The 26,210-nt window shown below is 35.8% G+C and overlaps 1 protein-coding gene across 2 annotated transcripts; it reads right to left on the bottom strand.

Moving 5' to 3' along the window:
- Window positions 1-128: 128 nt before the first annotated feature.
- On the bottom strand, window positions 129-23,633 carry LOC142340882 (beta-alanine-activating enzyme-like). 2 transcript variants are annotated; one of them, XM_075391641.1, is made up of 10 exons: window positions 22,679-23,633; window positions 14,770-15,022; window positions 13,470-13,738; window positions 13,137-13,228; window positions 8,321-8,513; window positions 7,690-7,949; window positions 6,323-6,509; window positions 2,354-2,590; window positions 1,219-1,512; window positions 129-667 (listed from the first exon to the last, which is right to left on the bottom strand). In XM_075391641.1, exons 1-10 carry the CDS (start codon window positions 23,517-23,519, stop codon window positions 150-152), a joined length of 3,144 nt encoding a protein of 1,047 aa, XP_075247756.1. In that variant the 5' UTR covers window positions 23,520-23,633; the 3' UTR covers window positions 129-149. The 2 variants fall into 2 exon arrangements, with proteins under 2 accessions (XP_075247756.1, XP_075247757.1); XM_075391642.1 differs by lacking the exon at window positions 2,354-2,590.
- Window positions 23,634-26,210: the final 2,577 nt, after the last annotated feature.

Here is a 26,210-nt window from a genome sequence, read left to right as displayed (position 1 = left end):
ACACACAAAACGGATCGAAACGCAAACATAGATCCATAAAAAGAGTACAGCAACAAAGCTTTCTGTGCCCGAGAGAATAAAATTTAGTATACATAAATAATTTGAGTTTATTAGCATACAAGAAGACATAACTTGCAACAAAATTAATTTCAGTCAAGTTTGAAACAATGCAGTTTATCGTTGCGTGAACCAAACAGTAAAAAACTGGATTTACAGAAAAGGGAAATCGGTGCAAATACGTCGATATTCAAATTCAACAAAACATTTTTATGTTCAAACTCATCCGATTCCTCCAGGATAAAAAATGTTCCGTCCGAAGAAGCAAATATAACTGAAGTTTGGCTCCGCAGGGCTGGAAAGGTTTTGCTTTCAGTCTTTATCTCTGTTTTCCCATCCCAAATCGTCGCTCTCTCGAGCAAAACTGGGTTTCCAAGCTTCGAACATGATTCGCTATCTACGGTTCTTACCAAGATTCCGTTCAAATTCAGAATATGAACACTTCCACATGAATCAGATATGAATATAAAATCGCGCTTTTCCATTAAAAGAGGCCTTGAAAACAGGTTTGCAACTTTGTTTTCTACGTTGAGTTTCCATTTGAGGTCCAAGTTTGAGGTAGACAGAAGCAAAATTGTTCCATCAACTTGGCATACTAACAGACAGGACTCTAAACAAACAAAAGCTGTGACAGAAACCGAATTTCATTGACTTCTGGTTCAGCGAAGTCATTTCAGTGTATTCATAACAGTATCATTTTTGGGAAAAAAACCACTCAATACCGGCTCTTATACCCCCCCCCCCCCAACTTGTCTACTCAAGAGCTGCGCTTTTGGTCATACCTCAAGGCCCATGGCCATGCCTTAGAGGCCGTGGGACATGATATGATGAAACTGTCCAATGAAACTATCCAATTAAATTATAACAACCAAAGTTTAACCGTGTTAACATGAGGGTTTAATTAATCGGGTTTTTATTTTACACATCCAATGACTTTTAACTAAATATGAACGCAGTTTAGCACAGAGAGCCCAAATTAGCAGGAAAATATGTTTTCCAAATGTTTTCATGAACTTGAAAGACTATACTTGCAATGACTCAAACGTTAGTGCATTATAAGCGATTTGAGGCGCTGAAAACTGCTAGCCAGCCATCTCAATGCACAATAATAGATTTCAAAACTCGGACTTAATAATTTCTTCTTAATATCGTCTTTCTCACCGTTTTTTAGGAGCAACAGATCGGCAAAGACAGGTTTATTAAGCGAACGAGTCTCCAAAACGTGTCCAGTTGAGCTTGCAACTTTCACCAAACACCCCGACAAGTCACCGCAGAACACAAATCTACTGTATGCATTCTTGTCCGCAGATTCTTTTTCTGGAATCTCTTGATCATATGAGACTGCAGGAGAGGACGTGATTGCAGATGAGAGTTTGCAAGTCCACAAAGGAATCTTGGCCCGGAAGTCGAGTGCATATATGCAGCTGTCGTACGAGCAACAGTATGCTACAGAGTCTAAAGAAAAAAAAGTTGAAATAATTCACAATCAAGGCTTGATATAATGTTTGTATTGATTGGTCTTTATACATCTGATATAAAAAAACTTCTCATTTACTAAAACTTGCACTCAACCAACTTCCACAAAAATATCATCACTGTAAAAATTGTTTTGATGTGAGAGAACAAGGAGAGCCATTATTTCGATTTTAAATTTACCGAAAATTGCAAATTTAATTACAAAAATAGCCGGTAGATTGCCCAATAATAGCTGCGAAAAGACCTCCTTGGTTTATATTCAGAGTGTAACGGTTATATGCCACATGAAAAAAAACTCTAAGAGTAAAACTCTGATAAAATTAGATGTTCGCGACAAACATTTTTTTTTTTAAAAAAAAACCTCTTATCCTCGCGAATTAGAGCACTTAAATTCGTGGCAACCTTGTGATGCACTCACTCTATTTATCTTCAATTAGCAAAGATTTTTAAAATTTAAACTTCATAAAGTGAGCACAGAAGCCATTTTTTAGTCAGATCAGTCTATAGTTTTGCAAACAAAAATTATTGCAAAAAAAATCATTCCTATATTGTATCAGACTGCAAACTTATTTAACTTAATTTCTTGAAAAAATGTATAGGTTCTGCGATGGCCGGGCCCTTATAGTTGCTGAGGTCTTTTGCAAGATTATCATTGTCTGGTTTTTATTGCTGTACATGATCATCCATCATTAGTATTTTAAAAAGGAACTATTATTTCGTGAGCAGTTTTAGCAGCGTCTGGTTCAAAAATTGAGCCACATTCAATTTGAACAATGTCTGGTCAGCTGAATCAACGCCATCGCTCATGGGAATTACTAACCATTGATTTTATCCACAACAGGTGTGCACTTAATAGAACCTTTTGTCTGGAATTTGCAATAGATTTCCCCATTGTTCGCAAAAAGGGTGTAGATAAAAGCATCGTTGCATCCCACAATCACAAACGAGTCATCATGAGAGATGGCACATGAAGATAGAATTCTGTCCGGGAGGTGTGTGCGCCAAACAACGCTTCCTGATTGAATGTTAACTGACAAAAATAAGCCACTGTGCGATCCTGTCAAAGACAAGTATCAACTTCAGTCAAATAGTATAAAACATAACCGACTAACCGGCTTTCAAAACAATGGAGAGGCCTTTGACTTATTGAGGCCAGATTAAGCATAAGGAAAGGCGGAAGGGAGTAGAAAAAGGTGATATGATAGGAGTCTCTGGATGTGGTGGGCTGGATTGGGGCGCCAGGAAGGGCGTAAGGGGCGCGGGCGGAGTGTGTGTGTAAGAGTGGGTATGTAGAGTTGGAGGAGGCGCTCGAGAGGGGAATGGGGCAGGTTGAAGTAAGGAGTAAGGTGGAGTCTAAACCGCAAAAAAAACAGCCGGTCACACAATTAATTTATGCCTGCTCAGAATTGTATACGTTGAATTGTATACTTAGACACTACTTCAGCTCTAAGAGAGCTGCTCATAGGCCTAATGCCCTCCGAGCGCTGTGCATGTTCACTCTTCTGGAAGACAAAAAGTCAAAAGCATCAGACACAAAATAGATCAAGCAAAAAATCGCTCAAAAAAGATGACAGGACTATTTTAATTGATAAAAACTTCGTTTGAGAACAAATAAATAGTGCACTGGTAACAACAACGCGTTTAATATGAATTTACAGGCAAAACTTCAAAAAAGAAAGCTAAACCTTCGGAAAAACTTCAGTCTTCTTCGTATTGCGCACAAACTTTATTACGAAACTAGTATACCGGAAACAGCAAACTGAATGCAGCCTTTTCTATATCTCCAAACATTTTTTTTCAAGGTTCATTCATTTTTAATTTAATCAGTGCACTCGGTGAAAACAGCATTTTTCTACGATACGATATTGTATTTTAGAAAAGGGGGAAAATCGACTATTTACAACACGAGTCAGTCTTACTACAACGAAAAACTTGTTATCAGAAAGTATTTTCCCTGCCGTCATAGTCTTGATCAAACACTACATCAAAAGCATATTTGGAAAACTAAAAAAAAACCAGAAACAAAGTCTAGAGCCATTTTTGGGTTCCGCTTTAGTTTAGCCAAAATTGGGGTCTGTACCGCGGCACAGTTAAAATGTTGAGTTCAGAAGTTGACCAATTAATAAATTGGTAGCCTCAGAAGTCTGGTACTGTTTTTGTTTTACTTTGAACAGACTGAAAAGAAATCAGCAATGTACACAGAAGGCGTTCAGGTCATTTGATTGTTCTTTTGAAATCAAAACAATTTTAATACGTTAGAGAGTCATATTTTCCTTATCACCGGTTTGAAATTTGATTTCTCTCGCTTTATTACGTTGTGGTTCGAGCAGTTGCTACGAAGAAGTAACTAACCACTGCTGTTCGTTTTGGTAGCTGAGTTTTAGAAAGCCGATAGTAACTCCAATATCAAGGAGGAGTTGAGACTTAAGTAACAGAAGCCGAGAGAGCTGAATTGTTGAGAATTGAAGTTAGACTTTCTTGAGAGAGGAAAGATAGAAAATTGAGACTCAAAAACAAAAGATTCTTGAGGCTAACATTAGACATAGTTAACTTTACTTGATTGAGTCAGCCGAGGGTTTGGTATCTTTTAATTAATTCCAACTTGATTGATCAAATTGAATTATACATCAGTGCTTAAAATTCGATTAATTAATTCTTGATTCTGTTTAGGTATTCCAGTGAATGTCGCCAATTTCCATTTTAGGCATCTGATTGATTGATAACCGGAGGCAAGGCAGGACAGGGGACACTGAGTAACTAACTTTGAAGAAACCCTTTCCACCAATTAACAAATCCTTTGTATAGAATCTTGGGTGGAATTGTATCCCCGCTCATTAACCTGATGTAAAAACTGTAATCGGATTTAAAATTCATTTATTTGTATGTGAAGAGCAAAAAACATTTCTCTACCAAAACCTTTTTTCCATGAACATGAACTAATTTTAAATCTTTAGCAACCAAAAATAATGAAAAAAAATCACGTTACTTCCGTTTTAAAATTATTCATTACCATGCCAATCTCATAAGTAAGCCCAGGTGCCCCTACCACTTGTCGATGGGAAAACAAATGTCGATAAGAAAAATACCTGGAACTCAAATGTATTAAAACAGTACACAACTATTAAATGAAAAGCAATAAAATGATGAAAAGCAGATAAACTTGATGCTACTTCGAAGAACAAAAAACGAAAATCGTGATTACATTTAAACTGCTGACAAAAATTATTATAGCCTGATTTATTTTACATGTGCAACCACGATAAAAGAGCAGCCAAAATAAAGTTTAATACTGAAAACATATTACCTTATCAAATTAGTGGAAGCTAAACAGAGTCCCCCAATTTATACAAAACGAAGCAATGGTGAAAAGAGGACTTAGAAAAAGCGGACAATCAGTCCCAATGAAATTTGAAAACGACCGACAAAAAGCAAATACTCATAAAATTTTGGACCACAGAACCATCAAGCTCGTCATCATCATATCGTTATTGTGAAAAAGGAGATAATCTTTTTAAAACATCCGATTCCTGTTAAACGGGACCACGGAACAGCATTTCAATTAAATTTTTAAATAAAAAACAAAAACCATCGGCAAATTGCCGTAAGATAGCTGCCGTTGACTCGCTTGACGGCCATTGGGATTAAAACAGAAAAAGAAAAAAATTAAGAGAGGCGACTTGAAAGTGTCAAAATTGAAACTTTCTAAATTTTCGACTTGAAATTTTCCAAGTGTCAAAGTGTTCTTATTTGGAATTTGGCAATTTGGAAATTCTGCAAATTTGGTCAGATTCTAGAGTTACACTTAATTTAACTTCTAAACTGAACACTTTTAAGCACAATGCTAATGCCAGCTAGCAATCGCTTTAAGGAACTTTGCTAACCTGATGCATTATGACAGCGCTTTAAGTTTATTCCGTTTCTTTTGATTTTGTTCTGTTGACTTTGACCGAATTCACTACATTACGTAATTCAGTACGTGAACGAATTTAAAATCCATTCAGTTGAAACAGTGGGTGAAGTAAGTCAGGAGTCAAGCGTGAAAATCGTGGATTACGTAGAACGAAAAACTGGATCAAAAGGTAAAGCGAATTAAAAAAACAGAGCAGGACAAGTCCTGAAGTACATCCGAATGAATTTTCATTGATTGAACAAAAAACTAGACCTAGAACGGACTATGAATGAATTGCAAAAACCACTTAGAAAAAAATCAGATAAAAAATCCAAAAAACAGTAAAAATCAATGTCAAAATGCCGCATGTGAACAAAAACCACTAGCGAACTTTTGTTCAATAACGTTTTCTCACTCCACTTTAGAATTAGAGTGAAAAAAATCACGCCGCAAAACCACTCGCTTTTTTGCTCCATATCCTGTTTCGGCGTGACCAATATCACTATTCCAATTTAAAAAGGAGAGCGCCTATATCATAGCCGTTGAGAGGCTGACGGCGGCTATTAAACAAAAGAAAAAGGTTAAAACAGAGAAAGAAAAATAAAGCAGATCTTGAAATTGGGCCACAAAATTAGTTAAAAATAGCAAAAATTAGATCTTTTCCTCTTGCGCCCTCCAGTACGTTATGCTCCAAAGACCCGAAAGAGGATCGAGATCAAAACCCGCCATATCTATTTTCGGTGTATTTTTTGCATTTCGGTGAATTTTAGCGAGGATAAAACAAATGCAAAAAGAAATTAGCAATGATTGGATCTTGGTCAACTCAATTTAAAGTCGATACAATCTATCGTACTTTATAGAGTTCAGAACAAACATTTTGGAGAAAAAAGATTACCTTACCTATGAAAACAGTTTGTTCCTTTGAATCCGACACACAACCAGCATCTACGCACAATTCCATATCAACAGTCCATGTTTCCCTGGGACATGGCAGAGACTCCGACCCAAGAGGGTTTTCCTGTACCTCCGACTTCAAACTTTTGTGCATCTGTTCTGGACTGTCAGCTTCAGAAGCAATTATCGACACCTTAAATGGGTTTTGATTGATTTTAGAAATATTTATAAAGTTGCAAAAAATCTGTCGTCAATGCTAGAGAACAACAAAATTATAATTTAATTTTCTCAAGAAGATTTTTTACAGAACCTCTATGATAGTCATAACGGTTTCTAAACAGCATTTTCGCCAATTTAGGTAATCCTCAAGACATTGTTATATGCGGTCCCCAAATACAGTAAATGCTAAGTCAACGTGCCATTTGAAGCCTCTAAAAGCCAGCAAAATTGCAATTTAAGAATCAACGTGATATGTCGGTATTCTTGCATATTTCAGAAGGAAAACAAGCCACAATAACCAAGGGCAGATATGTCTTCATTTTCTCTGATCCAATATCCACACCTTGTCTCGTTAAAGCAAAGTCCAGGGATCAAAGTCAACTACGTCTTCTGCTATCGGAATATTTCAGGAACTCAATTTTCGCTTTGTAGAAAACACTACTCTTTATTCGGTTACATTTTTATTCAATTAATTGGTTTTAGAAAATGAGACATCCGTATGAAATATAAACGCCAGAACAAGTTTTCATTGATTGTCAAATGTCAGCACAGAACTTGAAGAGGAGAAAGATACATATTAGTTTATTTATGAACAATATTGGCGGGTACAGCAATTACAGGTTTTGCACAACTTGCCTGATTCTGGTTGGTCCAATTAATCACCTACAGGGAATCTAATTTCTGTAGAAAACATCAGCAAAAATTTAGAAGGTGGTTTATGGTCTTACGATAATGGCGAAAAAGTTCAAAAGAAAGCTCAACTATGCTTTATACTACATAGTCGCAATTCTTGATTCGATTCGGTTAGCAAAAATTAGCCCGCACAATTGAACTTCTACGTCGCTATCAACTTCTTATAATCCAAGCAATACAATCAGAAACTCCTTCTCAAATAATGTAGCACAATATTGATGACGCAAATTAATAGAAACAGGATATAATTATCTGGATTAATTTATTAGGTGAGGTCCAGATGATAAGAAAGTGAAAATTACATGAATCCAGGCAACTCTCTTTGCAATCCATTATCCTTTAGTTTGGAGACAACAATTTGAACAACAACAGCAACAAAAAAGCACGATTAAACACCATAAACATTTTCCGAGCGCCCTCTATATCACCACAATAGTGTGTCAGTACAATAACAGACTTACCAAGCTCGCTTGGATAAAACCGAGGGAAACATCGGCCAATAAGAAACCCAGCAGAACATTTTCTACGACTTCGGATCTCTTTGACTTTGAAAACAGCTGACACACGACGTAATAGGCTTTTAGAGACGTTCCTTCATTAGATAGAAATCCACGAGACATGTCTATCGAATTATCTCCTTCTGAGGCAGTCGATGGAAGAGCTTCTACTAACAAACTCAGAAACTTCTGCTGCATTGCTTCCGATTTCTCATCTGTCACTCCTGGCAATCAAGTCACAATTGATTTAATTCATTTATATACCTACCTCCGCAATTGCTTTCTTATTTGTCCTTTTCTTTTCGAGAAAAACACAACTGTCGGTTTGGGTAAATAATAAAATCGTGAACTTTGAAGCCAACAGTTATCAAAACTATGCCATATGTCATCACTAATCACTCAATTTCAATTTTTTAATTGTGTTTTTCTCATTCTGATCATTATGTATTACTTTTCATTGACATGAAACAATAAAATAGAAATTGTTTAGCATATCTGTTCACGATGAAAACTTTAGGATTGCGCTTAAGCATGTCTAGCATGTCTTGAATACGTGCCATAATTATTACATAAGACTTCTAAAAAAAATAATTACCTTTAGTGGAGCTAGAATCTTTTGCAGTGTTTTGGCATTTGAGGAAATCGAGCAGCAATTTATTGTCCACTTTGCCATTGACGTTACATGGCAGCGAAGGCATCAGAACCCAATTTTGGGGAACGAATATCTCGGGAATTTGACGCAACAGATGAAGCCTTAAGTTCTTTTCCATGGAGGCTCTCTCAGCGTCCTAAATCATAATAATCACATGTCAGTTGTAACACCGAGGTGTATGACGTCAGACGCTTTTTGAGAAATCGATGACAAACGAGAGGTAGCAGATTTCGAAAAACGGTATCTAAATTTCGTCTTTTATGAAAATTCTATGAAAGTAATCAAAAACAATATTAACAGTATTCAAAAATAATGCAAGGCCAACAAAGCTTGTTTTCCCACTCCTCAAATAGCGTCGCCTGAATCCACAAAACCCTTTTGGATTATGGAGCATGTTTCTGCCATTTGGAAATATCTCTTCACTTTCAATTTGCGCGTATTAATATCAATTTGCGCGCATTAATATCAATTCAAAGTCAATTATATGGATTATGAGCAGAGAAATCAGTTATCTTAATTTAAATTATTTAACGTCATTTATTTAAATTTACATTGCTCAACCATGATATTCTTTTGTCTTTTGTGGGACATCTTTCATATACAAAAATTTATTTTTTTTTGTCACAACTCACGCAATTGAAATTAGTCCTTCTAATAATATCATAAAAATATGTTATCTGATCGCACAATGTCGGCTTAATGTGCCATCCAATTCGAAGCGTCTTTGTAGTCAGATTATTTGGCATCACAAAACAAGTTAAGGCTTTAAATTAAGTTATATGCTCAAAATCAGTAGCAATGGTTTAAATTGAATGCTACAATGAGAAATTTTCTACTTAAATGTGAAAAAAAACTTTTAACTATTCTCAACATAGTGTGGAAGCAAAACATGATGTTTCCCCTACAAATTCCACTCAAGGATAAGATTTCTAAATCTCTATCTCAGAATACAAAACAAAATAATTCTTTTTCGTTATTTTTTTTACAGCGTAAGGACTTTATATAATCTATTAAGATAGTTTTTGTGACCATCGCGAACTACTATTCGCGAAATTGTTTCAACTTTCAACACAAATTAAATGCAGACATCGTCGTAGAGAGTTGAGACTGGTATCATTAGAAAGCTCGTCCAGCGTAGAATATTGAATTCAAAAGATTTTTTTTAATTTTCGTTTTCTACCGGGAGTTATCGAGGTTTGAACTCCTGAGAGAAATAGAGTGAATTTACGTTGTTTTTATTCACATTTTCCAAAATTTTTGCCTAAATTTTCGTCATTTTTGCTAAAATTTGTCAAAAATTTTAATAGTGTCGTTAATTTTATTTTTAAAGACAAACAAGCATTGTTGATTATTTTAATTTAATTCGTTGGTCAAAAATTCTGGCTAAATATTTCAAAATTCAGCCTTTTTCATCAAAACAGCACAAAATCAGCTATTTTAGTCCACTTTGATTAAATTTGCGGGCAGTACAGCCCAAACAACACAAATACAATCTTTGAAGACTCAGACGGGGGTTATTCCTACTTCAACTTCCGCTTAGAGTGCTCTGTAATTAAAACTTTGCCGTTTTTTGCTAACTTTACTCGTTGATTATCAAAAAAGCAGAACTCATTTTTGAGGTTTCAACTAACAAATTATCTATATCTACAACATTCGAAAGATCTATTATTCTTAACAGACAACAAGCATTAGCAGGGCTAGTTTTGGGCCAACCTTGGACCGTTACAATCCAAAAAGAATTCGGATTGTAATCAGTCGTTCTTTTTTTGAAAAAAAGACTTTTTTTATTACTAAAGAACAGAACGTATCAAATCAAAGCTCAGGAGTGATAGGTCCAATTGGCTTCCTTAGCAGGTCCAAGCTAATGCATTTAGTTTTTTACTTGAAAATTTATGGTCGTTTCGACTTTTAAAAATAATTGATTTTTAAATAAATAATGGCTTTATGAACTTTTCCTCCATTTTTTTCTCAATTTGGTCAACTTGTAGCTTAGTGTTAGCAAAGAAAGAAGGCTTCTTCATTCTACTGATTTAGAATTAGGTCTCGATTGCGGTTTTAAGCCTGAAGTTCTTGTTTTCTGGCTTTGATACTACTAGATTTCAGATTTTTTTTTGTTTTTTAGATATTTGCCAGTTTTTCACGTTTTCTAGTTTTGTCACATTATGGCATTGCTGACAGTTCTCATATCAGATTATTAGCGTTCAAAAAAAGACAAAATTGAACATATTAAAATCCTGAAAGATATAGATTATCGTTTCAACGGCCCCGACACTTCTCTCGAAGAAATTAATTGAATTTTTTACTTTGTCTTAACTGTCATTTTTACTTTGTCATTTCGGTCGTATGAAACTTCCTGCATAGTGACAGGTTTCATTGCCTTTTCATGGAAGACTAGATGATTCGATATTCTGATATTGGATAGCTGATGGCTTCCATGACTTTGTAAACAATCGTTTTCCAAATCTAAAAAAAAAAGCTTTTTATCTTCGCAATTTTGTTCTTTTTATTTTTCCATTCTGTTACCTAATCTCGTTAGCTACAGGTCAATTATGGCATTGTTGGTATCAAGTGAAGGTGTCAAAAAAGATTGGGGTCCCAAAATCTATTTTTTTAAAGAATTCGTTATGACCCTGCTGGCTTCGACACCGGTTTTTCACAAAAAAGTAATTTAATTTGAGTTTTGTCATATTTGACGTTCTTTTTGTGGACGCAAGACATGTTCTGAATAATTGCAGGTCTCACGGGCTTCTTTTGGATGATTAAACGACCCTATTTAAATATTTCATTTTGTAATTAATGTCTTTAATGACTTTGGATGTAATTTTGTTTCGAAAAAAATCAAAAGGGTTACATACTTTTGCCCTTTTCTCTTTTTTGTCTACTTGTTATCTAGCCTCACTAATGATGGCCACATACTACACTATCGGTATTTGAGGAAGGCGCAATGGAATATTTTTTGAGGGCCAAAATATGGCTTGACGGTTTTGACAGCGTTTTCTGGCAAGTTTCAATTGAATTTTTGTTGGTTGTTTTTTTTTGTTGTCCTTTGTAGCCACTTAAAAAAATTGAATGAGGACAGGTAATAATGCCCTTCTATAGAAGCACTGGTAATCGCAAACCTTTGGGATATTTTACTTGATTTATATTGGTTTTCATTACTTTGAAGTTAATTGTTTAAAAAAAATAAGCGAACTTTTCAGCTTTACTGTTTTTGTTTTTTTTAGTCTAATTGTTACCAAACCTTTTTATGGACTCGTCCCATATCTTTTCTGGTGGTTTATAAGTTATTTCCGTTAGTTTTAGGTTTATCTGACGGTATGTTGACTTTTTTATTAATTTTTTTAAAACGGACATAAAGTTTTTGAAATAATTAATGTTTGTTGTTGTTTGATATTGCTGTTCGTCTTGACCCGCTTTCTTAATATTGGCATATCACAGCAATCAAATGCATCATTTTTACTCCACTGACTTATTTGCTTTGGAGGCTATCTTATCGTTTATACAATTTTTTTTTTAAAAATACTTCTCAATAAATAACTTTTGGGTTTTTTCTATCTGTTCCTCATTTGCTCATTTGGTAGACAATTATGCCAAAATTGTGGATGAGGGGGGTCGGAACCTTATGTGCCATCGCACATTACCGAGCCTCCTTGTTATCATACGATTTTCTACCGAATTTAAGCTACAATGAATAGGACTGTTTTCCCATCGCATAAATAATTGGATTATAGGCATCCAGATATCGCCTTTTAGTTACCACGACAGTGAAACAGGACGAGCAATGCAAAATCTAACATGATTTGTTTGTATTTTATTACTATTATTAACCTCACAAAATTATAATTCACTGTATAAGAGAAGCTATTTATACCTAAATAAGCAGATAACCAGTTCTCATCAATTTATTTTTAAAGCAAGAACTATATGCTCAGCTATTTTTTTATCACCAGAAAGCCTTTCCAGCGTTGAGAGTAAAATAAAAGACCTTTATTTCAATTTTATCCTTTGGAGGAAGAAATCCTTTGTGAACATTTCTCTTGCACTGATTTTGTTCAAATTTCTGATAATTTTTTCAAAAATTTTTATCCGAGCATGCTACTATCTCCAACATTTCCGTGTTTTAGTAACAGGAAGCAATATTCAGGCTATTATTCGTAGCATTGTGGTTTTTCAGAATAAAATAGATTTGGATCTAGATTTTTCTAGCCATTTTTTTTCATGTACGGCCATTTGAATTCCGTTTTCATTTTTACTCGTGACTTTCTGGCGACGTCTACTAAATGCAATGTGCTTAATATAAGGGCCCATATAAATTGTTCACCAAAATGGGCTTTGTAGACAACTACAAATTTTTTGACTGACTATATGGGTTTTCATATAAATTTTTGTTTCATCTCTATGTTCTATTGTTACTGAGTCCCAATACAAGTTATTGAAAAATTATGACGAGGTCTCAAAGCGCATATACTATGTTTTCAGTTGACAGCATTGCTTACATTGTTAATGGTACTGGTTACTTTTAAATTATTTGTTTTATTGACAGTAATCTTAATTCAATTTAGTAATCTTTTGAGTTTTGACTATAGCTGTTTTTTTTGTCTACAGTCTTTGGTCTCACTGATTGCAGTAGTGGCATAAATGAGGTTTTGTAAAAAGCTTGAGTTAATAGCTAGTAGTTTTATGACTACTCATTGTTTTCAAAAAAGGATGGCGTTTTACCTTCCACTATTTAAAGAAATCATCGTAAAACATTTCTCACCCCTTTCAAAAGTCGGGAGTCATTTGGCTGCAGGAAACAGTGAATTCTGTTATTGTACAACATTGCAGCAGCGTTTGCAAAGGGAGCCCATTTGAAACAAAATTTTCTTTCACACCAAAAATCATTTAGCTCAAAAAGTCAGTTTCCTACCGATATAGAATAATTTTTTCCTCTTATCTCACATAGTTAAGAGATATAGATTAGCAAAACTTTGAACCCTTGCATCCAAAGCCAGCAATCAAAAATTCAATACTTTAATCCAATTTAGGTTAGCATAAAATCATCAAAGAGAAAAACTAGTTTGACCAGAAAGAAAATTTGTCTGTGCGTATTCTAATTGAGGGTCTTTGTAGTTCACAACAAGCTCCTTCAAATGATCCAAATTAAATCGCCTTCCAAGCAATTTGATCTCGTTGTCCATGCGCCCAGCAAAATGCCACTCTCCGTTCACGTTTTCGAAGAGATCACGAGTTTCCACTACAGTTTCAGAAGGAAAGAGCGATTCATTTGCTTGGTAAAATTCCCTCAGAGACATATCATTGAGTAGGATAGCACAGAGACGCTTTGAAGAACGCAACGTCAGTGAGAACTGTTTGTCGGAGCTGAATCGTCACAGCATTAAATCAATTTATTATAAATTTGTTTTAATTCATCATAAAATCGCATCTTCCTAAGCAATAACACATCAACAACTAACAGTTTTTTTGCAGTTCACCAGTCATTCTACAGAAAAAATTAAAACTACATGGATCCAAAATGGGCTCTGATGAATTTGTTTTGTTTAAAAATACATCGGTACTTTCACTGCAAAAGAACTGAAAGTGGTTTTATGTTTTAGGCAAAAAAAAGCAAACCAGAAAACAAATATTTTTGAGCTATCATTATTTCTGCTAATCACTAGGGGGAACAATTGAAACAAAACTTCTCAGAAAGTTAAAATTACAGTTTTTACATTTCTTTGCTCTGAACCGGTTCGCCTCAATTTTTAATAGTGAGTAAAATAGTTTGCAGAGTTACGTATACACAACCAGAAAAGCATGTACAAACTCAATATCTGTTAGAATAGGGGTATTTTTAAAGAAATAAAAATTCCAATACGTTTTTTCATAGAAACAAAGCAGAAAAGTTGTAAAATTTCAGTACACAACAGCATTGCCAAGCTGTGATGTTGTTTGAGTACGGATTTAGTTTCGAAATTCAGGCAATAAACAGCTAGCTTTTAAGTTTCATGCTATATATACAAGAATACAGTGATCCTCACTTCACCTAGAAAAGGTGAGTTTGAAATACCCTCAAAAAGAGAAAAGCTTGGTCCCCAGAAAGTTAGGCTTTGAGATGATCGCAAAAAACGTTCTGTGAGCAATTTTCAGGAAAATGCAAAACTGAACAAAAAGGAGGACGTTTACTGCCACCATTTGCTTCTATTCCACTGCCCAGTAGCTTGAGCCCAAAAAATAAAGATTGACATCGAAAATTTTTTTAACAAGTCTTTTTTAGCTGTATGTCAAAAACCAATAACAGGCAACATCTGACATTTAAATTAACATTTTCTGACAATTTTTCGAGTCCACTCTGCTGCTATATAAAGAAGTTTTAACAATGACATCAAAGAGCAACCAAACAAGAACTTGACCTTGAACATGGTTGAAAATCAAGTTCGGTCTCGTCCATTGGTTGCCCAATACATGCACCAGGACCAGAGAAATGTTGCAGTTGATTAGAACCATGTACAGTAGGAGCAGGGCTTTCCACCAAATCATTTTCTAACAACGTAACATCAGCCATCGTAGCCCAACAAGACATTTCAGTCAGTCCGTACAAGTTGTAAATCCGTGTTTGGTTGCCAGGAGACTTTCCCGACAGCAGCGAGTAGGCAAAGCGTTCACCTACAAAACAACAACCCAATAGCTATAGCATACTTTTAGATGAAATCAATTGGTTAATTCACCGAAAAAAAAAATGCTTGAAAATTGAAGATAAATCTCGAGTAGACAACAGGCCTAACCTTCTCAGGTAGCAGCAAACAAGATGAAAAAATCATTATCAAGGAACAGTCTGAAGGAACAGTCTCTACCATTATTATCTCATAATTGAATTTTACAGAAAGAGGTCGTATATAGTTTTGATCGCGAGTGATTGAGATTTTAAACTTTGGCACCCCAATAATCTATTATAACCCGTACCTTGGTCTACGACTAATCCAGCGCTGTAATATTAAATTTTTCATTCTGATTTTTTGCCTGACACTTGTTCTGTTCATGTCAGTTTTGGGAATTTATAGTCTGTTTTAAAAGATGACTCATTAGGGCATGATTTTGTTTATATGAATTTTATCTGAGCAGCAAAAAAGCGCGACGGATTTGCATCTGTGCAGCATAATTATAATTGCTCGCCCGTATTATTTACTTAAGTGTTCTCTCAAGTGGCAATTAAAACGCGCTCTACTCTATACTCATGACTACAGTTTGTTACTCAAAACTGCGTTTACATGCGCTATGATGACTCTGACTCTAGTAAAAAGCATCAACGGAAAATATCTAGTTAAATGTGGAAAAAAGTGAAAAATATGAATTAAATTGAATTGAAAGTGAATTAAATGAATTGAATGAATGAATGAATGAATTGAAGAGTTTCACTTTGAAGTGAATGAATTGAGTTTGAGTTTCACTTTCACAGGTCACTTTCACAGGTCACTTTTACAGGTCACTTTCACAGGTCACTTTCACTCTAACTTAAACTCTCCTCGCCATTCTCTGTATTCTCCCCGGTGCACGTACGTGACCTTGTCATCAATGAGTCTTCAGTTGCAGCCGGGAAAAGTTGCTGCAGAGGCTTCACTGAAGTCTGAATAAGTGAAGAGGGTGACTCGTAAATCTCCATCTTCATCAGCAGAGGCCCTCAGAGTTACGAAAGGTTGCAAGCAAAGTAAAATTGACCTGAAACAAAGGAAAGCGAGCCGGCCGATACTGAAAACAAACAAAATACACTTGAATACATGACAGCTTCTAGGAAAGACAAAGACCGAACAAATGACATCAATTAAAGCGGATAGAAGCAATAAGAGTCAAAATCTGATAACAATGTACAAAACTATTTAGGAACTATCAAATTCTCGGATCACTGAGAGGATTAGGGCTGCCATATGGCGATACCCTTCTCCATACTTATCGAAGTGGTATCTACAGTTATCATCGAAATCTTCCCTTCTGACTATTCTAGTACTTTTAAGTTGACTTCCTAAGAATCGTTTAAATTGTCTAAATTCGTGCTGTTTAAATTCATGCTTCGGATCCCTGTTGGAACTGTTTCATTTTTACTTAACCTTTAATATCCAATTCTATCATTCAAATTATATTATCTTCGTTTTTGTTAGCTTAAGGTATGTTTCCCATTATAACCCCCTACTACCTTTCCCCACGAAACTACCCCCCCCCCACCCCCACCCCCACCCCCACCCCCCCCCCCTATGATATAATTGAAACAAGTGAGGGGGGTAGGTTATGAGCACTAAATTTTGATCACGTGCATAACATGATTAAATGGAACAGTTCCTTCCTGTTAAATCTGGTCGATCCAAATTGACTGCGTAAACCATAAACACCATGAACCAACAATGCGTAAACCACAACCATTAAAACACAGTTAAACTTAAGTTTGCACTCCGATTTGAAGTTAGTTTTTGTGTGCTCTTTTGCGTAAGATAAGAACAGGAAAGATTTGTTGCTGGTCTTTAAGCTTTGCTGATTGGTCAATTGTTTGTAACTAAAATAACCATTTATCAATCTCAGCGGAATTCCAATGCATACGCAGGCGGACACTTTTTCAAATGCTTTTGCGGCTACCACTGAACAACCAAAGAGCCCAAACCAAAAGCGACCAAAATAACCCGCTTAACAGCCTTTGACTGCTTCATTTCAGATAGCTTTGAAGACACAGATGTTACAGTTCGAGTTAGGTAATTCTCAGGTGTTGAAGTTAAGTCTGAACTACGATCAATAATTGACTGCAAATTGGTGAACTACGATCAATAATTGACTGCAAATTGGTATTACGAAAGTAACAGGTAATCCAGTAAACAAACTAAAGTAAAACAAAGAAGTAAAAAACAAGTATCAGTCAATGCAATAATTAATTCAAAGGAACTACTGATGATGATGATGATTTTGCACTTGACTTGACGCTTGTTGACCCGACTTTGATCCCGACTTTGATCCCGACGACTTTGACCCCGATCCCGACGACTTTGACCCCGACGACTTTGACTCACACCTCAATCTCAAATTAACAGAATTATGGACCCTTTGATTATGTCTCTTCAAATTCGCAGAATAGATAGTCTTGAATGGGCATAGATCACATTTTGTAGGCCGGATGTTTTTCAGATGAACGCGGGCAACGTGCCTTGCAGTGATATACTGCGCACGTGATTCATACTCACAGTACCCGCATTCAAATCGCCTCCCCTTCCGTCCATTCACTACAGTACTCACACTCGCATCAGGTGCCCGTCTTTTTCGCAAACTCCGTACTCGATCCATTCGTTCGTTATCGATGTCGAACACCTTCCTCACTGTTAGTATTCCATGGCACGTCTTCTCTTCAGGATCCGCAACAACAAACATTATTTCTCCCCTGCATTTCATAATCGACTCGTGTAACTCCACTTTAATAACAATCTGTTCCATCTTGATACAATCCAAACAATTCAAAATCAAAGTCGGTTCAACAAACACAAAGTTCAAATACAAGTCTCAATCAAATCTGAAATACACAACATATGAAGACCATTGAGTCTACTATTCAAACACTGGAAAAAGGTTAACATAAATACACTGGTGCATTCACATCAATCAGGTAGAAGCGGCGGAGGTCGGTGGAGGTCGGCGGAGGTCGGAAGTCGGCGGAGGTCGGTGGAAGTCGGCGGAGGTCGGAAGTCGGCGGAGGTCGGTGGAAGTCGGCGGAGGTCGGTGGAAGTCGGCGGAGGTCGGTGGAAGTCGGCGGAGGTCGGTGGAAGTCGGCGGAGGTCGGTGGAAGTCGGCGGAGGTCGGAAGTCGGTGGAAGTCGGCGGAGGTCGGTGGAAGTCGACGGAGGTCGGAAGTCGGTGGAAGTCGGCGGAGGTCGGTGGAAGTCGGCGGATGTCGGAAGTCGGCGGAGGTCGGTGGAAGTCGATGTGTCAGTTAATTGTGGTGTAGTATGTACAAGTTAGGCTAGAACGCAGCTCCGGGTATCGACACGTTGAAAATTTCATGCATGATATCAGTCATTCGAAATGTTCAAAATTTGCTATGTACAGTCTGTTAGTTCTTCGTCTGTACAGTCTGAACTGAGACATTCTGTGCAGTGTTAACCAATAATGTAAATGATGCTGCGAAGAAAAAAAACAGACTGGGATTTTTCTTAATCGACTCTGGGCAGACTGGCAAATTTATTTACACTGCTATTTATCTGGTACAGTACTGGTTACAATTGAAAGTCAATGGTACAGCGCTGAAACTCACTGCGACCTAGGTACGGGAAGCAAATTTTGCAATTTTCCACTTCATTTTATACTTCACTCCAGGTTGAAATTCGTATTCAGTTGCATTAGAAATCTACGATCTAATCAAATATCTTGAATAAAAGTTATCGGACAATACTGTTACAATAGTCTTTTATAGTTGTTGAATAGTTTCTCAAGGAAATAAAGTCAATGAAATGGAAAGTTATTTATGATTGTTTTCTGGATGAGTCAGTCAACTAAAGAATGAAAAAAAAAAGTTTTCCGCAGGAAGCAAGTAATTCATGGTTGACCCAGAAATTCAAAAAAATCAGTAACAAAAAACATTCAACTTAAAATAATTAGCTAACTGTTCCTTTCTTTTTTCGCTTTGTATCTTCTACAAAATTTTTCGTGTTTAAAACTCGTTCAAAAGATTTTTCGGTAAGTTTTATGTATGAAAAAAATTTCGTCGTTTTTTAGAGGGCCAAATAGAATTTCCCCTTCTTTGAGGCAACTAGCTTTCATGTGGTAGCCTTCGGAAAAATGGAGGTTTCATGGTTGAGATACCAATCATTTTAAACTCTACATCAAAACTTTCTCAAATTTGTTATTTTCAATTATGCTGACCTGATATTATTTGCTAACTTTTTATCTCACTTTAGTGACGTTTTTGAGTAATTTTTGTACTGAAATGATAGACTTATAAAAGACGTTTACATGGTGGTCTTCTGCTGTTTTTGGATTTTTCTTCGTTGATACTACTTTCTGTTTGTTCATATTATCTGAAAACGAACTGCCAAATGGTCTTTCGTTCCGTCAAAATATTTAAACAGTACTTACCATAGGACAACAAAACACTGCAAAAGTCAGTTAAATTTTCACTTATTGCTTCCACTAGCAGAAAATTCTGATTTTCAGGCTCCTTTTTAGACATAGCTCTAAATTTTTACACAACTTTCTTTTCAATATTTGTTGCTGTCGTTTCCAAATGTAAAAACGGCCATTGATAGAAACTCTGATCAATTACAAATAGATTTTGGAGCAAATTCAAGGGAAACATTAAAAGATAACTGACTAGCGGCGGAAGAAGTCCTCTCGAACGACTAGTGGGAGACCGAGTCAATAGCGAATTGCTGCAACTTGAGTTCAACTACTAACACTTGTGAATGAGAGAGAAATCTAGATCACACAAAAACAAAATAGTCAAGGGCGTTAATATCAACCAAAAAGTCAAATTTTGCATAAAAGATCAACACGTTTTCTATGATTACTTCAACCTTGGTTCGAGAAAAATTTAAAAATTCACTATTTTGGAAACTAACATATTTGGAATTCTCGTTCAATTTAGCCAAATAACTGCAAATAACTTGCATGAGCAAAGCTTATTCAATGTTGCAGTCTCTGTACAGTCATGTGTTGATGGAAGGGTGTTTTAAAAAATTGCGCTTTCTAAACTTTGAACCATGCATCATCGAAGGGTGTTTTAAAAAATTGCGCTTTCTAAACTTTGAAGCATGCATCATCGTTATTTTCCCATAAATTCTCTTAAATCTTGCACTTTTAAAGTCACCGACTCCGTAGCTACCTTTTTGTCAAACAGAGCAAAAGTTAAGTTGGCCACCGCTTAAGAGCTTTCTTCTCTAAAACCATTACGTTATGAATTTTGAGCGAGTTGAAGCTATGTTTTTTTTTCAAAATTTATACATGTATACAATTTCGCAGTGTGCTCTGCCAGCTACAAAATCAGTTAATTTTGTCTTTACTACATGAGCTTCACTGAAATAAAGCCATGTAAAATTAGGATGTAAACTTATAGATGAATTATTTTTCAGCTTTTAAAATCTTTTGGGCTAAAACCTCTTTTATTGGTAAAATTAAAGTTTCTGCATTTTCGCTTCACTTGACATTGACGACTTTTACAATCTTCCCAAAGCTCACTTTCATTTTTCTTGTTTTCAAATTTGTCTTGATTTCCTAGGCAAATCTTTAAATTCACTCAAAATCTAAATTTTGAGTCAATTTTAATCAAAACACAGAAAAGATGGATGAAAGTCGTTCTCAATTTTGGTTATCATTCTTTTATATACTCATCATTGTTTACATGATCTAAAGACAAAATACGGACGGAAAAACTGTCATTTTTAAACGTTAATCTGCAACGGCACCATTTCTCTTGATCTAAACAGATGATTTGAAATTTTGCTTTTATGAATTGTTTTACAATTTCAGCTAATATGGCACGAGATGTGATGATCAGATGAATTTATCTGGTCTTAATATTTAAGAGCTGATCAATTATGAAAGACAAGCGGTTTTTCATAGGCACATTTTTTGTTACCTAACATTAAAAAAAGTTGCGTCTTGAAGATCTCGGAAGCTCTATGTCAAAATCTTACATGCTTTATCTTTGTCATTCACTCCCTTTTTCTTTTGTTTCAATCTTTATAAGCGATAAAGACCTGCTTTTTGGTATGTTATAGCTCATACATATTAAACAATCGACGTTATAATGCTTCCATTTTATTGGAGAATAAAACATGTCCTCTTCAATTGTCGTCTTTTTGTTTCCGAGATAATTCTAAATCAAAAGCATTGCAAACATTCGGACTAAATGTTTTTTTACCGTTGGGTAGAATGGCATTAAAAATAAGCAGAAAATGCATAATTGTTCCAAATATGTCTTCAGTCATCAGCAAGCTAAAATGAGCTGAATGATTTTTTTCGTTTCCCAACATGAGCGGATCACTTTAGCAGCTCATTTTTTATTATGAGGAAGAGAACAACACTTGATAATTTGACAAACTCATTTTATATCTTAAAACATCAACACAATAACGTATGACGAATTGCTCTCGAACGACAGTGGAGGATGTGTATTGCAGAGTGGTATAGGCTACAAAAACTTTTATGGGTTCACAAACTTCCGACAAGGGTGGTCTTCGATCTCCAGAATAAGAATCAATTACCGTTAACCACTACGCTACATGCCCCATATTCACTAATCGCTCACAACCGCTTTTAGTTTAGCAGCAGACTTAAATTCTGATAGAGAGCAATTTTAATCACTGAAAAAATTCAAAGTCAAGCGCGAAAAAGACACTTGAGAAGTGAAACCGAAAAAATGTTCTTGAAAGCTATCAAGCGAAAAATTTGCAAAAAATACACGTTTACAATAATTGCTTCAAACTTTGTTCGAGGCCAATTAAAAATTTTAATAAATGCTTGCATGATGTTTACATTTTTTGTCTCAAGCATTTTTACGTAATAATCTAATTTGTTTTTTAAAAAATTAATGGAGCCTGTAAATTCGAGGATCGATATTTGTTTGCTTCTTGTCAGATGACCTAGCAGTTCGACCTATCTCCATTTATCGGCTTTCAATTTAGAACTTGAAGTGAAAATTATGTCAGTCGACTTTTTCAACTCCTTCTCCCAGGAAACGTATTCTTTCAGTCTACATCAAACGAAATTGCAGGAACGGTGTGTCAACACTTTTGTTCTGTCCTGATGCAGTCAAGGAAAGAAATCTACGCTAGCCTATTCGTTTCTGCCGAATTTGACGACCCGAAACGTTCCTGGGAGATTATGAGATATTATTTAAAAGACCTTACACAGTAGTACATTATAGCAAATTGCTGTTTTGAATTCCGTTTTTGCTGGTAATACGAAAAAAACCCTCGTTCTGCGAACATGGTTCTCGTCATATTTAATTACGATTGTCCAACTTTGAGCAATAAAGTTTGGCTGATATTCATTCAATAAACTGCTTTTGCAATTGCGTTAACGCTGACAATTTTTGCTGCACATTCTCCTTGACAAAGAAGTACACCCTTGATTTAATATCCTAAATTCTTGAAGTTTTTTTGTATTAACTTCAAATTTATAACAAACCCTCAGGCCTTTTATGACTCATAATTTCGTACCTTCAAATTTTCGAAAAACGGAAAAGAAAATTTTAGTTTTGAATATTTGCACTCAACAAAGTGAAACATCAAGTGAACAATCTATAGAAAATAGACTCACCGCTCTCAAAGCTTTGTTCATCTCCCGACGATCAACTTACCTCCAAGGGCTAAATGTCGCAACGGTGTACCATCACTCAACAAACATTTTCCAACTTTTCCAGCACCCCAAAGTGACAAAGAACTGGGCGTTGTCTGCAAAAAGGTAGCACCGAACCCAACCACAAGTTGGTTGAACTTTTCAGCATTTAACTGGAACTCGTCCGGATAAATTAGCAAAGTACAACCGATAACTAACCATGATAAAATTTCAATAAAACAAGGGTCAAAAAGGTAGCTGGTATTTTGAGCAATTACTTCATCTTCAACCAAACCCATTTTTCGAATTATGCTGTTAACGTTTGATAAAATTGCTTCATGGGATACTAACACGTGCTTTCGTAACCCAGTAGTTCCAGAGGTAGATATTATATAGGCCAGATTATCTAACCAATCGGAATCACAATTTAATTTAATAACATGAGAAATTTGGTAAATATGGATTTTACCTTCAAAAACCGAACCCACATACCTCATTGCCGTTTTGGAGATTTCGAAAAAATTTTCACGAAAAAGAAAAGTGGCGTTCAGTTTTAATAAAGTTGATTGCAAAGCATTAAAACACACTGTACGGTCTAACGGAACATACACCCAATCATTTTTGACGCAAAGGAGAAATGCGGCAAGCCCGGCTAAGGAGTTTCTAAATGCACAGCCCACGATCATTTTGCTGCAAACTGTACATGAACACAGCTTCTGAATGTCCAGCATAGCTTGACTCAGCATTCGATCGATTTCATTTAGCGTCAAGTTTGTTGAATCCATTATTGATCCACAGATATTTACGTCAATAATTTTACACGATTTCAGTAGTCCGTTTGCATATATTGCAGATAACTTCATCTTTATAAGAGGCCGTTAAATTCTGAAACGATGAGAAAATAGTGATTCTCTTTCCGCTTTCAATAAAAAGCAAATTTGGGAAAAGACCCAAAACGTAGAAGTAAAGTTTTAAAAATTGTTTTAGCTCTATCAGACCAAAAATTAGACTTCCGTATCTTTTCTACCTAACAACTTTTTCACCACATAATGATAAACGCAAAGATAATCTTACAGCAATTACAGCATTGAAAAACTACAGGCGATAAAAAATTTTACAGCCCTAACTGAGTGAGAGAAAACGTTCTGAATCTTGCAAGATGACTCTCCTCTTTTATCTATTTTGTTCTACCTTTTATAAATTGTTACGCCGATGCTGCGGCTAAAAGGCAAGCAATTAAAATATGTGTGCATTTACATTTCTAATAAAGGCTTCTCAATAAACATTTTGCTAAGTGATATTCCGAGCGCGACTCCGGTAAAAACGTTCTGTTTAGCGCACAAAAATTTTTGTACGAGTTTATTGAAGCAAATCAACAGCAGCGAGCAGAGATAAAACGTGAACATCATATATGAGAGAAACATGCTAAGAAAATCGCACCTGCCACGTTTTTACATAATGATTTACTATGCATGTCGCTTGCTCTGTAATTAGGGGGAGCATAACGTATTATCATTGTCATATTACGGCTCTTTAGAAAATGCCGAGGCGATGGGGTTCAAACCCTTCATCTTCTGATTGTTAGCAAGGTTGCTTTGTGCACTGCGCCAAGTGATTCGTAACAGCAAACCTAATCTAATTGCGTATTCCATAAGGAATATTTTGATTAAATTCGATTAAATTTCGGATTAGTAATTCGGAGCACTACTTTCAGTTAGTGATTAAAACTGAAGAGCAACTGAGGGTCTTATTCGTACAGCAAAGGCATGTTAGACATGTAGGAAGAGCAAAATATTTTGATTCAGCTGTTCTACAAATTAATGAGGCTGGAGACGGGAATGATCATTAGCATTCCATTATTTTAATTTGACTGATTTCCCATGGGAACAGAATTAGGAATTTTAAAGGAACGGTAACATACTAAATAAATAATTTCACTAGCGTGGCATTGGGTTAGAATTCAGTAATAGCAATTTGGGGAAAGTAAAAGAGCAGCGTGATTATCTGATCTAATGAATAAGGTATTCAGATTAAGTTCAGATAATAAGTTCAGATAAGTCATTCTGCAGAAATATTCGCTGATCTTATCGTCGATCTCTTGCAATTTAGAGCAAATGGAATTCAAGAGGTCTACAGAGCAGAAAAATTGTTAAACGAAATGCACAAATTCAAGAAACAGTTTTTCAATCGAAAAAATTTGATAAATGAGCTATAGAAAGTACAGTGCTGATTTGTAATTTCATTGAGCGGAGGCTTAGTTTGAAGGGCTGAAGACTGGTTTTGTGGCTTCCGAATGATGCACCTTGAGACCAGATGCGATGGTGCATTGGAAGAAATGTTGGACTGTAGCGCGTATTGAGATAGGTGGAAACAATAGTGTGCTAAAAAGCTCCTTTTGTGGAAAAACTGTTTTTGATGTGTGGTAGCTATAATACCAGGAGAGATTTTCGTGATATAATAGGGACGTCAAAGTATTTTATGGAATGCTTTAGAAGGGACCCGTTTGCGATTCATTAGTGTATGAATATTCAATCTTTGTTCGAGCAAAGTATAAAAGTCTTAGTTAATTGGCTTTGTGTGCTCATGCTGTGTTAACGTTTGAGGGGTTTGCATTGGTTAACTGGCTGTGACGCGCGCGATAAATCAGATCTGTTGGATGACGGCGGGAATTTCGGGTACTATTAAAGGGTTCGCCAAACGTTGAAATGGAAGAGACAGGGGCTTCAAATTAAACTAAAGAAATAGATGATTATGAGTGGCCCAATCTTGTGGCAAGTGCAAATTTTCGTTAAAAGTGGGAAAAATACCGGAGATAAAAACTGAAACAAATTAATTGCAATGGAAGCCGAGAAAAGATGAACATATTAAGTCAACCATTAGACATTATGTATTCATTTATTCATCCACAGGATACTTCAATCAAGTAAGTTTCCGGATGGGTCAAGAAGTTTTCTCGAATGGGTCAGCTAATTGTTGCTAATAGTTTTCATTTCTAAAGAGAATCCTGAATCTTTTTAGATGGTGTTTTATTTCTATAATAGTTTGCTCGTTTCTGGTGTCAAGATACGGTGTCAATACGAGTTTCTTGTAAAATGAATGAGTGATAAATGGCTAACAACAATATTGTTGCTCTTGATTTGTGCTCGCGAGATAATAACGTGATAGAAAATTCTAACTTAGAAGCAGGGAAAAGGGACACGGGACTGTTGAGCTTGAATAAAAAAAGGAACAATTGAAAATCATTTATTCATTTAATCATTTTTCAAAAAACATTTGAATGCAGAGATCAAAAAGACGAATACCTAATGGATCATGATTTATGAGGTCCTCCAATTGAGTTCGACGTGGCCACAGAATTGACGTTCCAACTGAGGTCCATAGGAACGAGTAATAAAATGGTACACGAAAGGGCAGTATTCTCAAGTTGTGTGGAACATTAGACCGAGGCCTCTGTGGGATTTGACAAAATAAAAGTTGTTCAGCTTTGTATAAGAAGATTAACAAAAATATTTTCTGCACAAATTTTCTGCAGTTTTATGCAAACATTAACGCCG

The sequence above is a fragment of the Convolutriloba macropyga genome, chromosome 6 (assembly GCF_964194025.1).
Source record: "Convolutriloba macropyga chromosome 6, txConMacr16.3, whole genome shotgun sequence".
NCBI lineage: Eukaryota > Metazoa > Xenacoelomorpha > Acoela > Convolutidae > Convolutriloba > Convolutriloba macropyga.
Note: the sequence above shows the minus strand (reverse complement) of the source record. Positions and strands in the feature narration are given on the sequence as shown.

What these genes read in the sequence shown, in the direction of transcription:
- LOC142340882 (XM_075391641.1), bottom strand. Translation starts at nt 23,519, where the DNA reads ATGAAGTTATCTGCAATATATGCAAACGGACTACTGAAATCGTGTAAA. An exon ending in GCGACATTTAGCCCTTGGAG is followed by an intron (nt 15,023 to 22,678) that starts GTAAGTTGATCG and finishes GTTGTTTTGTAG; the next exon opens with GTGAACGCTTTGCCTACTCG. An exon ending in GATTTTCAACCATGTTCAAG is followed by an intron (nt 13,739 to 14,769) that starts GTCAAGTTCTTG and finishes GTGACGATTCAG; the next exon opens with CTCCGACAAACAGTTCTCAC.